Here is a 12576-nt window from a genome sequence, read left to right as displayed (position 1 = left end):
ACTTTTATGCTTACTAAAGAAAACGAATTTTTAATTAGCGTCTTGCTTAATGGATGCAGGCTCAAGGCACACTTGAACGAGATGATGAGGTATGGTCAAGGCTGTTATTCCCTTCCAATTTGCTTTGTGATTTATTGTTGGAAATCCATCCAATAATCAATTTGGTCAAAAGACGTGTCTTGGTTACAGCTTTTGGGTTCTGCGGTATAGAAGTCATACAGAATTTTATTGTTTTTAATGAGTTTTCATTCACTGATTTCTTCTTTGGCTTGCTAATTGCATGAGCAATTCAGCCTTGTTGTGTATTATCTAAGGATATTAGACAGCACAAAAATCTCGCCAAAAAGATTAAACTTTACATCCACATCTTCTGTCAAGTGTTACTTTGTGTACGATAGAGAAAATTACTACGATACTGAAGAATGGTGTTCTGCAGGATGTTTATTTTGATGATGAATCGGCAGAAGTTGTTATTTCATCTCTTCGTTTGGGGGATGACCAGGACAGGTAATTTGCTATCTGTATGCAACTCTGATATCATTATTCAACACTTCACTAGGCTGACCAAATATAATGTCTGGCCCAGTTCTCTCTTCACAAACTCAAACTGGTTTGCTTTTGAAGACGGCAAAGCAGTTCATGAGCGTTCAACTGGTTCCCTTGCTTCACCATCACCCAATTCAGATGAGACAGCACGTAATATAGATGAGGCTGATGAGGTCGTCGTTGGTGAAAATGAAGATATAATTGACGACAAAACATCTTTACAAGTGTCCGAGTTATGTACCACTCCAGGGGAGCCTGAAAGTATGCTTTTGGGAAATGGTCCCATCAAGGAGTCCAAAGAAGACTCTGGAAAGTCGAGTTTAAATGAAGGCGACAAGCCACCTGAGTGGGTTGAATGGAGAGAGACATTGGAATCAGGTACCCTGCCTGATATCAATCGAACTTCAGGCGTTCCAAATGGTGAGCTTGAAAAAGATGAAGATGAGCACACTATTTACGAGGTTACCTCAGATGGAGGGAAATGTTTGTCATCATCAGGGGATGCAGAAGTAGAAAGGCATGGTGACGATGCAGGTGGATCACCTGGGTCAACTGGTGCGGTCACCGAAAGTTTGCCAGAATCTGGGAACGCTGGTCTATGTGCCAATTCATCTGAATCGTCTAAATCTGTTAATGGTGATACAAGTTCAGAGTTATCAACCAGTCGAGATGCAGTTGAGGATGCAGAACATGAGAAGAAAGCTGTTGAGAATATGGGGAACTAAAATTTAGCTGGGTATCTGCCATATGTTATTCTGGACCAATCTGGCAGTGGATGGCCCTGTCGGACGTTGGTGACCCGAAGGTTGCTCGCTGTAACTCTAGAGCCTTGTACATCTTGGGAAAAGGCTTGTTGTATAAGGGCTGATATACTAATTTGCCATCCATCGTTACTAGCACTGTACAAAATGACAGCCCTCTCTAACCTCGGAAAAGTTCTGGCAAGATCTCGTGAAGCTGCTTCTATATGTTCTGTTCTTTGAAATTTTTGAAATTGATTGGTGCCAATCACGTTGGCAGCTAGTTAAGTCTTATTTTGCTGTTTCTTGTCTTTGTTACGCTGTGATGCATAAATGGTTAATTGCCTGTTCGGTTATTGAAATAGACAGCTTCTTGGTTTCTCTCAGGCAGGGCATTTGTATTTTTTATGTTCTCAAATTCGGACAAATCAATTTTGGTCTCTGATGTTACCGTGGTATCGTTTATTTTGCATGTGAATTTGTTGTCTCGAGTCATTGCAGTCTAGTAAACACCATTTAGTTCCTGTTGCTCCATGTAGTGTCTGAGTGCAGTACAAGTTGAAGGTTTCAATTATGGAGTTGCTGTTGGATTAACTGTACGACTACTTTCTAAAGATCCTAATTTATTTTTTGGCCTTTTGTAGGCTTTTCTTGTCTTGTATTTAATTCTGTACAGCATAAGAGATGCATGGTTACCTTACGTAATTATCTTTTATAACATTGTTTTGATGCCTCAAGTATTGACTAGTGGTAACTTCTGACTCTGAGAGGACATTTCTCCAGTGGTACGTTATTTGCTAAGAAGCTGTTATCTATTTGCCACTGATCGGAGAATAATGGGGGTGGAAGAGATCACGTAGTATCTGTCTGCATCTGTTTTCTTATTCCCATCTAGATTTGGATACAAATTTAGTCTGTATCTAGATTCACATCCATCAAAGAAAAGCAGATACATATCACACCATCCGTTCTATTTGTAATTTTATCTAATTTTATATAGCTTTGATGAATTCTAAAATAAAATGGCAATATGCAGTTGTCTTTAACTTAATTTCCATTTTGGCTCAAAATATAGAATAAAAATTCAATTATATCTCAATTTGTATCTGTATCTATTTAAAGCAAATTTGAATATGAATTAAGCATCTGATTAATTACCATATCTATATCCATATTCATGAAGCGCTTGATCTTAATAGCTTTGTAATATATAGTCCACCCATTATCAGCTATGCCTTTTGTTGTTTACATTTCTTGCAAAGAAGGCCGTGCATATGACTTTGCCAGAATAGGTAATTAATCACTGGGTGCAGCATACCAGTGACCTGTGGTTGATTCCCCCTTTCCCAATTTTGACAGTGACCTCCATCCTAATTTCAGAAAAGAAGATACGGGCCATCAGGTTTTCATTAGAGAGAGAGAGAGAGAAAGAGTGAGAGAGAGAGGGAGGGGGCTCGAGAAATGTATATCAGGCTTGACATCCATCTTCACATACAGCTGAATCAGGTATATGTAGGGGAACTATTCATCTCCAACAAACCTGAGCTTTGGTACTATGTTAAGTAATGATTAACCCTTTGCCACATTCTTATGCTATCGATCTAAAAAACGTTTGTAACAACCAATACCTCACTTAAAATAACTCAATTAAATTAATCAAGATCGATAGTATCAATCAAAATCCAATCTAACTCACTTTAATGTAGCAATACTGATTAATTTGTGTAATATAAATTGTCAGATGTAAAATATTACGTAGAAGTATTTAATCCCTGAATTTGTGGAGAAATCAAGATATGCGACAAATATATTTATAGAAAATGAACTAAAGAAGTCCCTAAATGAATGGAGAAAGAAATCCAATTTCCTTGAGACAGACAATTTACATTTAGGAATCAATAATTTGTGTTTAGACAAAAGACAACAAAGTATTGTTGCAAGGTATGAGGAAAGTCAAAAGTGTGAGAAATCTAAAATTCAACAAAAAAGCATAATCTGCTAGCATTATTGCAGTCCTTCAAGAGATTCATTGACTCGTAAGAGATTAATGATGATTTCCATACTACAGATGAATCTCAAGTTAAATACTTCCTAGATCTAAAGCCTGCATTCCTTTGTTTTTTCGCTTTTTAATAGCAAAATAGTGGATATTGAAATCTTGCACTTTCCTTGAGAACGATACTGATAGAAACAGTCAAAGTTTAAACCATAGAAATGCATGCCAATTGCACCCAAAGTGAAAACCTAGAAATCCTAAAATATGAGTGACTATTTGAATTTTACAAAATTTGAAAGGAGAATAGCCTTTGCAGCAAGGAATTGTGTCCCGAGAACAAGAGCCTTTGATGCTTGGTATGTTCACGAGCTGAAGTCATAGAGGAGACGGTCGCTGTGGTTGTGGAGGTCGGCATTGAACTCATAGAAGGAAGCCTCATCCTTGCGGAACTAGAATGAGGTACTCATAATTTCATAGGGATGCAACTTGGATTGGACCTAACCGAATTCCACTTGCCTAACTCATCTATTTGGTAGAATTGATTTGAGGTTTTATAGATTTAGATTAGGCTTGGGCTAAAAATTTTAAACCTGATTTAAAGCAGGATTGGGTTAGGGTGGCCTCAAGCGCAATAACCCAACCCAACCTGAATTTAGCTTAAAATGAGGTTGAGTTAGGTTGGATTAGGAAAAATCTCGGATTGGGTCAGGGTTGAAGAATTTAGAGGTTGCATTCGGCTATGATTTGCTGTCGTGAGATTGAGATGACTAGGATGAGGAACCGTGTAGGGGATGTGGAGCGAGACATGGAAGAGACGTGGCTCAAAATTTTCTCGGCTTGAATTTCGAGTCCTGGCGTGATCTAGTTCTTGTCGAACCGAAAGGTTCAAACTTGATTCGAAGGCGGCATGGCCCAGGCCATTCCCATTTAGGGTCGACCCGACCCGAATTTTAGGATCTGGAGGTCGGGTCGGATTCTAAATTTGGATCCGTTTTATTTTTCGGGTCGGATCGGGTCCATCCAATTTTGACCCAGATTGAGATCCGATCCGGCCCATTTTTTTGTCAGTTTTTTACTATTATATAGTGAAACTTTGAATATAAAAATGTATAGATTCCGACCCGACTCTGGATCCGATCCGAATGACTCGTCGGGTCAAAATTTATAGATATGAAAATTGGGTTCGGATCCAAAATTAAAATCCGGACAAGAAACTGGACCGAATCGGGATCATGCAGGGCTCGACCGGACCGATTTGCAGACCTATTTCCATCCGTATATGGCTGCGAGTCGAGGGCGTGCCAAGCGTGGATCGGTCACCGCAAGGCTATATACCCTTTCCGCGACGCAAACCTCTCGGTTAAAACCCGGGTCCCCTCGGTTCCTCTCAAACGCTCCGCACTGTGAGTCTCGGGGAGCGGTTTTAGAGGACACGGAGATTTCTCCTCGCTTTTCCTCCGTTGCGGTGAGATTTGGTAGGTTCTCCAAATTTTCTACAAATCGCCTCTCGCATGCTCTCTGCCTTTCAATTTTCTTTTTCTTTGGGAATTATGGGGTTTTTTTTGCCGTTTTGTTCGGATTTATTTCCTATTCGTGGAAAAATAATTTGGGCTTCTAAGGTCCTAGACTTCAGCTGTTCAATTTTTTGTGATCTTTCACTTCTTTTTAAAAGATCAATGTTTTTATTTAAATCCTAAACCAGGAACTGATCTATTTGATAGCTAGATCCTCGGTTTCTTGGTTTTCATCAATCTTTGCGAACCCTAGTTCAAGAAAACCATTTTCCTGTTGTTCTTATGGAAACCTGGTTGCTATTTTTATTGACAATATTAGATTTTGCAAATAGGAGAACAAAGTTTGGAGCGAGGTTTTTTTTTTTTAAATTTTATAATAAAAGATACGAATATATGCGATTCGTCTATTTACTTGATTTCCTATGCATAGAATCAGAAAGAATAGACAAGTTCTTGGAGTTGCAATCTCGAAAATCAACCACAAAGTAATTCTTGGATAGAGAGAGAAGCAAAGAAATGTTGGGTGGTCTTTATGGGGATCTCCCTCCTCCTTCTTCAACACCTTCAGCTGATGAAGAGAAAAGCAGCACTTCGGCTGTTTGGTCAAGTAGTGCCAAAATGGCACCACCTACACTGCGGAAGCCGTCATCCGTGTTTGCTCCACCGCAGTCTGTGTTGAAGAGCCAGCAGTCCCAAAGCAAGGCTAAAAGCTCAGCTGCACCCCAAATAAAAACATCAAGTTCTTTTACCCCTTCACCAGCATTGCCTGATAATGGTACCAAAAGCCCATCTTTTCAACCTGCTCTTGTAGGGGTCACATCTACCGTGGTCGATGAATATGATCCTGCTAAGCCAAATGATTATGAGGAATATAGGAGGGAGAAGAAGAGGCGGGCTATGGAAGTGGAGATGAAGAGGGAACTTGAGAGGAGGCGGCGGGAAGAGGAGGAAAGGGAAAGGGAGAGGGAACAAAGGGAACGGGAGGCTGCACAGAGAGAGGAGAGAGATCATCAATCTAGGTCTTCTTCATTAAATATTTCTGGCGAAGAAGCATGGAAACGGCGTGCTGCCATGAGTGGGAATTTGGGTGGTGTTGGCCCAAGGTCGCCTTCACCACCAAATGGAGAGGGATTCATCATTGGGAAGTCTGATTCAACTGGGTTAGGTGTTGGCGCAGGTGGGCAGATGACTGCTGCCCAAAGGATGATGGCAAAGATGGGCTGGAAAGAAGGCCAGGGGCTTGGGAAACAAGAGCAGGGAATTACAACTCCTCTGATGGCCAAGAAGACAGATAGACGAGCTGGGGTGATTGTGAATGCTAGTGAGACTAAAGCTGAGAAGAAGTTAAAGAGTGTGAATTTCAGTAGCCCACCAACTCGAGTCTTGCTACTCCGGAACATGGTACTTGAGCTTTCCTTCCATTGAAAATGAATATAGTTTAGACCATTTGATCTTATCTCTTATTTGCCGTATATATGGACAATTATTTTAAATCATATTTGGTCTTTATTTACAATATATTCCTTGTTGCAGTTAATTATGAATCTTTTGTTTGATTTCTTTTTAAGAAGTTCCTTTTGAGTCAAGGATGAAATAACCTAAAATTGTTTTGGTTCTGCATTCTTCATGTGATTGTCATAAACAACAGGAACAATAGATAAGTTAAGATGCTCTATACAATTAAAAATCCAAAAAGTTAACCTGAATATTGCAATCTTATAAGAAGCATTTTTTTTTGACTCTCTTCCATTACAACTGTTGAAGCTCATACAAAGTCTACTTTCTTGCTATCTTTCATCGTATTGATATTTTAACTCTATTTGATTTTTTTTTCCACATCTGCTTACTAAAAGATCCTTCAACTTAAGCAGATTTTTGTTAACTTCAATAAAGGATCAATATTAGTGCATCTAACAAGGTAATCCTATTATGCTCATTGCACTTGAGCTTGTTGTTATTAAGCTATTTTAGTTGCTCGAATCAACATCTATTTGAGGGTTAAAATATATAATTTGAAGAAAACAAACTTCTATTTGAGGGTTAAAATAGATAATTTGAAGAAAACAATCTTAGTTTCATAATCCTAGCCAACTGTAACAACTCTCTGTTTAGTTTTGGTGGCCAAAAAAGGAAATTCTTGCACATGCCTTTCAAAAAAAAAGAACATTAGGAGCTACATTAACAAGTACCAATTAGAATCAAAGATGAAAATTGTATCTAGTTTTGATAACCTAGATTGTGTAGCTCTCAAGAGTAGAGGGTAAGACTTGGTGCGATAGTAAGGTTGCTCCATTGTGACTTAAGAGTCAAAAGGTTCGAAACACGGAAAGTCTCTCTGCATGTAGGTGTAAGGGTACGCACATTTGACCCTCTCCAGGCACCACAATGAGGGGAGCCTTGTGCACTGGGTCTCCCTTTTGTAACACATGTTGTAACACAAACCCTACAAGGACTAGAAAGAAATATCTTGTTTTTAGGTATGATCTACTCTCAATTTGAGCCATATTAATCATGATAGACGGAACCTTCTTTTGGTATTAGCATTCGAAAAATAACAGTTTGAAGAAATCCAATTCATTGTTAGCGACCGATAAAAATCACAATTTTTAGAACTTAGGTCCAAATGTAAGTCACAGGCTCTATGAAAGAATATGTCATAGTCATTTCCAATAATATCATTTTAAAGTCAATATCTGAACCAGATTATGAAACATAGGTTCCTGGTGTTCTAATCATATTTACGGAAGAGTTACTCTCTTACATTGTCATGCTGAACTCCTGTTGAATGGTTGAAGTCATAATCTTATATCTGGGGTTTGTCTGCCGTGAAGCTAAGCCACTCCCAGGGCACTGCTTCAATCTTTATGATTCATGTTATGAGTCAAAATAAATGATCTGCAAGAACCATGATCCATGCTGTAATAATAGTCAATAACAAATGCAGAACAATATCTTGGTCAAAAGAAAATCTTGCACAAGCTTTGGGGAGGACTCTGTTATTTTTACTCCAACAATAACTGAGATAAAAAAATATTCTTATGATTGGAACTAGATTGATGATGATAATTAGTATATACATGAAGCCACATTGGAAAAATTCTTTGTCAGCTTTTTAGTAGAGTACAAGTTGAACAGTACAATTAAGATATGGAAGCATTCTAGGACATGTAATTTCTGCCCTTTTGGAAAGTTATAATAGAATAACTTTAAGACAGATTCAAGTGCTGTATGTTCTGATAGTCATGGATCAGGACATATTCTGCCAATGATTTACTGGCATGTGGCACAGCTGCATATCATCTACATATCACTGCTTGGCATGTTCTGGTGCTATTGCATGTTAAGCACTGGCATGTCACAGTATGTAAAGTGCTAATGCCAGGCTAGCAATGCCTGAATGCTTTAATTCTTGATTTAGGAATCATAATTAAAATGGAATATTGATTCAGAAAGCTGAAATATATAAGTCTTGACATTTGTTCAAAACAAGAACCTTTTTTATGTTTATGAATGGCGAGAAACCACATTAACACGTGCAGCTTTGAGTCCGCTGAAGCAATTCAATTCGATGGGAGGATACAGCCAAACATTGAGCTTTACCATGAGATTAAAGTCTGTTCCTTGTTTTTAGGCACCTATGATGCATCAACTCAAACAATGGTGAAGTCAAAACATTGTGACATATTTGGGAAAAATGAATATACATACAATTTAGTTCCAGACGGGAGTATTATAGCCCATTTGAAGTGCATTTTCAACACTGAAATAAGCTGATTTGATGTTTGAGTGGATAAATTGGGGTCTAAAGAGACAACCATCATTATGTTACCCACAGTTTAGCCAGCAAATCTAATATATGGCCTTTCTGGATGATATAGACATTGAGAATGGAGATCTGTTGCTCCAATAAGGAGAGGTATTTTGGTTTGTGTTGAAGGTGGTAAAAAAAGGAGGGGAAGATCTGAGGTAACATGGATGGAGGAATGTTAAATTAAAAATGAAGCCCTTAATCACCACTCTCAAGTTTTAAGCAATAATTTTTGATAACCTCATTATTAACAGTATTTGATTTTGTTATGTTGTCTTATTTGTAACAAGAATGCATATTTTGGTTTCTTGTACTGTTGAGATGCAATTTCCAACCACTCGTCATTAATCTCTGTCACTCCACACTCCTATTATCATATGCTTGACACCTGGCTTATGATTTTAAGTTTGAGATCACATGCTGTAGCTTTGTAACTTTTGCCTCAGTCTTGTTATTTATTATTGTCCATGATACTAAATTTTTTCTAGTTCTCAAGAGTTAGATGTGGATGTAGTTGACTAATATGTACTGCTTCCAATTGTTTAACTATGTAAGTGGATTTTAGTCATAAATATTACTTCTCCTTTGTCACTTATATATAATGACTCTTTAACACATCAACTTGGTGAATGCTTTCAAAATTTTATCCTAATTGCTGCCCATTATTTTCATCACATAGTCTTCAGGTCTGTAACCTTTTTGTGGTGTGGTTATTACATGTGCACAATGGAGTTAGTGAAACAACGAGTTTAAATTGTTGTTACCACAGAGGCAGGTTAAAAATTATTTAGGTATAGGCAGACAGCTAACTTTTGGGCATTTGGAATGCTGGTCTGCAATTAGAGTACAAGTTGTTGCTCATGTAATGTATGGATAGGGGCTATCAAAGTGGCACTATGGTTTTCTTTCTGGATTAGGCAGGCTTCACTGGGGCTGCAAATAAACCAAGATGTTCATGAGCATTTTGGGCTTGGGTTGATAATAGCAAGTTGGTTCAATTAGTAAACAGACCAACATCAAACTTCGTTTAAAGCTAGACTCAAAGATGAGCCAAGCCTGAGCACTTTGGTCTTAGAAAATCTAATAGAAGTTCACACTTGACTTGTGAAACAGATTGTTCAAGCTCATTAAGCTAGCAAACGAGCCAAGCTTCAACATCTGTTTGCAAGCTTAGCTCAAGCTCAAATGCCTGAGAGCTGAGCCTGAGCAGCCAAAGCAGACCAAAGCTCCGCTCGTCTTGTTTGCAGCCTTGGGATTCAGATCCTTAAGCTTTATGACCAAGAAAATGAAATCCGTTCGCGCTGCACATTTATTTGGAGACTTTAAAACTTGAGGATTTTTCAGGAATTTTAAGTATGAGGTTATATGTGCAAACTTTTCTCTTGTAACGAATTGATGCTGAATGCAACAATAAGGGTTTGTATGTGATGCTGAAAGTATTAATAGATTATGTATAAAATTGAGGTTGAATGCTACATACAAGGATTGTCCACTGCCAGTTGTTAACTTGTTATCGACTTATCCTCAATTAAGAATGTTGCGATCTAAATTAGCTAGCATATCTAGGGAGATGATGGCCTTAATTCTGATCATCAGTATTTTTCCTGGGCTACCCAGGCACTTGCAAAATGGTCAATAACTTTATCAAGCTGTGTTTTGTACGTGAGAACAGGGTTTGCTGAGAATTGCAACTGGGACCTAGGCATCGTGAGTTAGTTAAATACAGAATTTGGGTCAAAAATCAATTACTTTGTATCTTTTGTTGTTCTATATATTGATAAATTTATTTATCCAGTACCTTAATTAACTTGCATCTTGACCTCTTTTTCTCAAATTACAATATTTTGTCTGACTTTTCAGTTACCTATTAAATAGGGTATCTGATGGGCTTGTGATGCCAAACTATCAATGTTTCCATTCACTATGAAACAATCAGGCTTTTCTTTCCTTTTCTTTTCTTTGTTTTTTTAGAATTCCTATTGTGCACTGGGCTGAAGGCTAGTTCCCCTTAATTGCATATGTAATGGTTCAAGTGCCCGCAAGCTGCTTCATTGCTTTGACAACGTAGGAAGCTAGTTTTTTTGTTTCTACGAGGGGTTTGATAAAAGGCAAAACACCTGATCTGATAGTTAGGTGATAGTCCAGCTCCAAAGGCATTCGATATCACATAGACTATTTTGTAAATATTGAAATATCCATTGTTAAGCTTGCTGGTCTTCATTCCCAAATATTCGACCAATATATAGGTGACACTCAGACAATTTGTAAACTATGCCAGACAGAATGATTCAATTTTATATGAATGTGGTCAATGAATAGAAATAAGTTAAAATACATTCTCCACTTTTTCCAGAACAACTTCGTGAAGGATATCGAGCATACAGTGACCTGGATGGGGGAAAGACTAATAAATATGGATATATTATGCCTGTAGGACCTGTAACTTCATGTTTAAATGTTTTAGACCAGAAACATATACTGTAATTTCATGGAAGGGCTAGTTTGCTTCTTCTGTGATGTCAAATTCATTTGGTTGCCCAGTTTGACGATTGGGCATACATAAACACATTAAAGCTGATGGTTAGAGCTACTTCTTATAATGTTTAAAGTGTTATTGTTTAAAAAATGCCTACCATCGGGCATTCATCTAATGCATCAATTGTTTATGAGTACTTTGAAGAAAATTTGGACCTGACAAACAATCATGAGTAATGGTACTATTTTCTAACTTATACGAACAAGAGAGAAAAGCAAAAAAGATTGATTACATTGTAAAAAAACCAATATTAAATAATAAAAAATAGACTGGAATTTACAGAGGTTCTATAAATTGTTCTCTGTTCCCATTTTCCAGGTTGGGCCAGGAGAGGTGGATGATGATCTTGAAGATGAGGTTTCTTCAGAATGTGCCAAGTATGGTACTGTGACGCGTGTCCTGATATTTGAGATTACAGAGCCAAACTTCCCAGCAGATGAAGCTGTCAGGATCTTTGTGCAGTTTGAGAGGTCAGAGGAAACAACGAAGGCATTAATCGATCTAGAAGGCCGGTTCTTTGGTGGTAGAGTGGTGCACGCTACATTCTATGATGAAGAGAGGTTCGGAAAGAATGAGCTGGCACCCGTTCCTGGAGAAATTCCTGGTTATCCTTGAAACTGGTTGGGTGATGAACCTTTGCCAATGTGTGTGCGAGGATCCCATTATAACTAATTATTGCATTTTGTTAGAAACAGTACAAGAGTGAGGCTTGCCAGGATACAGTTGCAGCAATTCTCATTAGTAGTTCATATTGATCACTGAAGTTGCAGATTAAGATGTTAATTCTATGGTGTGTTGAATCAACAGAGTGCATATGCAGGTCTGTTCAAATCTAACTTTTGTGAACTACTATAAATACACGAGCTGTTATTGTGTCTGATGCATTAACAAGATAGCAGATTATCTTACTGTATCTTTCAAATTTTAAGAATTAAATGATTGGGCATCATCTGTTTATGTTGTTTTTAATCCGGCTGATGTCTTAATTAGAGAAAACAAGTAACTCTTCTTCTTGAGGCATTCCTTTTGTGATGCTAATGTTATGAACTTTTATTTTTGATATAATCTCTCTCTCACACACACAATATATGGAGAGCTAGTTTTTTCCGCGTTGTTAATATTTGTACAGAGAAGTTTGGGCTACCAGGGAATATTTTGTGCTGTGTGGGATAGATTTTCTGGCTTTTGGGTTTTGCAAAAGCCCGGCATTTGTTTGTGGAAAGATAAATTGTTGGTTTTGGCTGGTGATCTGATACACTAATGTATTTGAGTCTGATCTGCCTGTTTGTTGTTGTATACCTACCTGGAAAAGATGTTTGACCTACATGAACTGTTTATGAAATTTTAAAATGTTTGTCATTTTGATGTTTTTCAGTTTTGGATTCTCTGAAACTACAGTGATATTGCTAAGTTAAGCAAAGCATAGTTTGCTGAAC

The 12576-nt window shown here is 37.8% G+C and overlaps 2 protein-coding genes across 4 annotated transcripts in view; both read left to right on the top strand.

The window, feature by feature from the left end:
* The window catches only part of LOC103713835 (serine/threonine-protein phosphatase 6 regulatory subunit 3-like), a 30314-nt gene extending 28550 nt beyond the window's left edge, over window positions 1–1764 (top strand). For both annotated transcript variants that reach the window (XM_008800874.4, XM_008800875.4), the window contains 3 exons: window positions 60–89; window positions 437–507; window positions 587–1764. In XM_008800874.4, the coding sequence (XP_008799096.2) occupies window positions 60–89; window positions 437–507; window positions 587–1271 (786 nt within the window). In that variant the 3' untranslated portion in view covers window positions 1272–1764. The remainder of the gene's footprint in view (window positions 1–59; window positions 90–436; window positions 508–586) is intronic.
* Window positions 1765–4626: 2862 nt separating this feature from the next.
* On the top strand, window positions 4627–12160 carry LOC103713834 (DNA-damage-repair/toleration protein DRT111, chloroplastic-like). 2 transcript variants are annotated; one of them, XM_008800872.4, is made up of 3 exons: window positions 4627–4757; window positions 5227–6197; window positions 11459–12160. In XM_008800872.4, the coding sequence occupies exons 2-3, from the start codon at window positions 5313–5315 to the stop codon at window positions 11753–11755; spliced, it is 1182 nt and encodes a 393-aa protein (XP_008799094.2). In that variant the 5' UTR covers window positions 4627–4757; window positions 5227–5312; the 3' UTR covers window positions 11756–12160. The 2 variants fall into 2 exon arrangements, with proteins under 2 accessions (XP_008799094.2, XP_008799095.2); XM_008800873.4 differs by having other exon boundaries at window positions 4634–4757; window positions 5233–6197.
* The last annotated feature ends 416 nt before the right edge of the window (window positions 12161–12576 follow it).

Source organism: Phoenix dactylifera, unplaced genomic scaffold, assembly GCF_009389715.1.
Source record: "Phoenix dactylifera cultivar Barhee BC4 unplaced genomic scaffold, palm_55x_up_171113_PBpolish2nd_filt_p 000026F, whole genome shotgun sequence".
Classification (NCBI taxonomy): domain Eukaryota; kingdom Viridiplantae; phylum Streptophyta; class Magnoliopsida; order Arecales; family Arecaceae; genus Phoenix; species Phoenix dactylifera.
This window is presented reverse-complemented; position numbering and strand designations above follow the sequence as displayed.

Bases quoted from the DNA above. Each gene is read 5' to 3' on its own strand.
- LOC103713834 (XM_008800872.4), top strand. From the start codon at position 5,313: ATGTTGGGTGGTCTTTATGGGGATCTCCCTCCTCCTTCTTCAACACCT. The intron at 6,198-11,458 runs GTACTTGAGCTT...CCCATTTTCCAG, and splicing joins TCTTGCTACTCCGGAACATG to GTTGGGCCAGGAGAGGTGGA.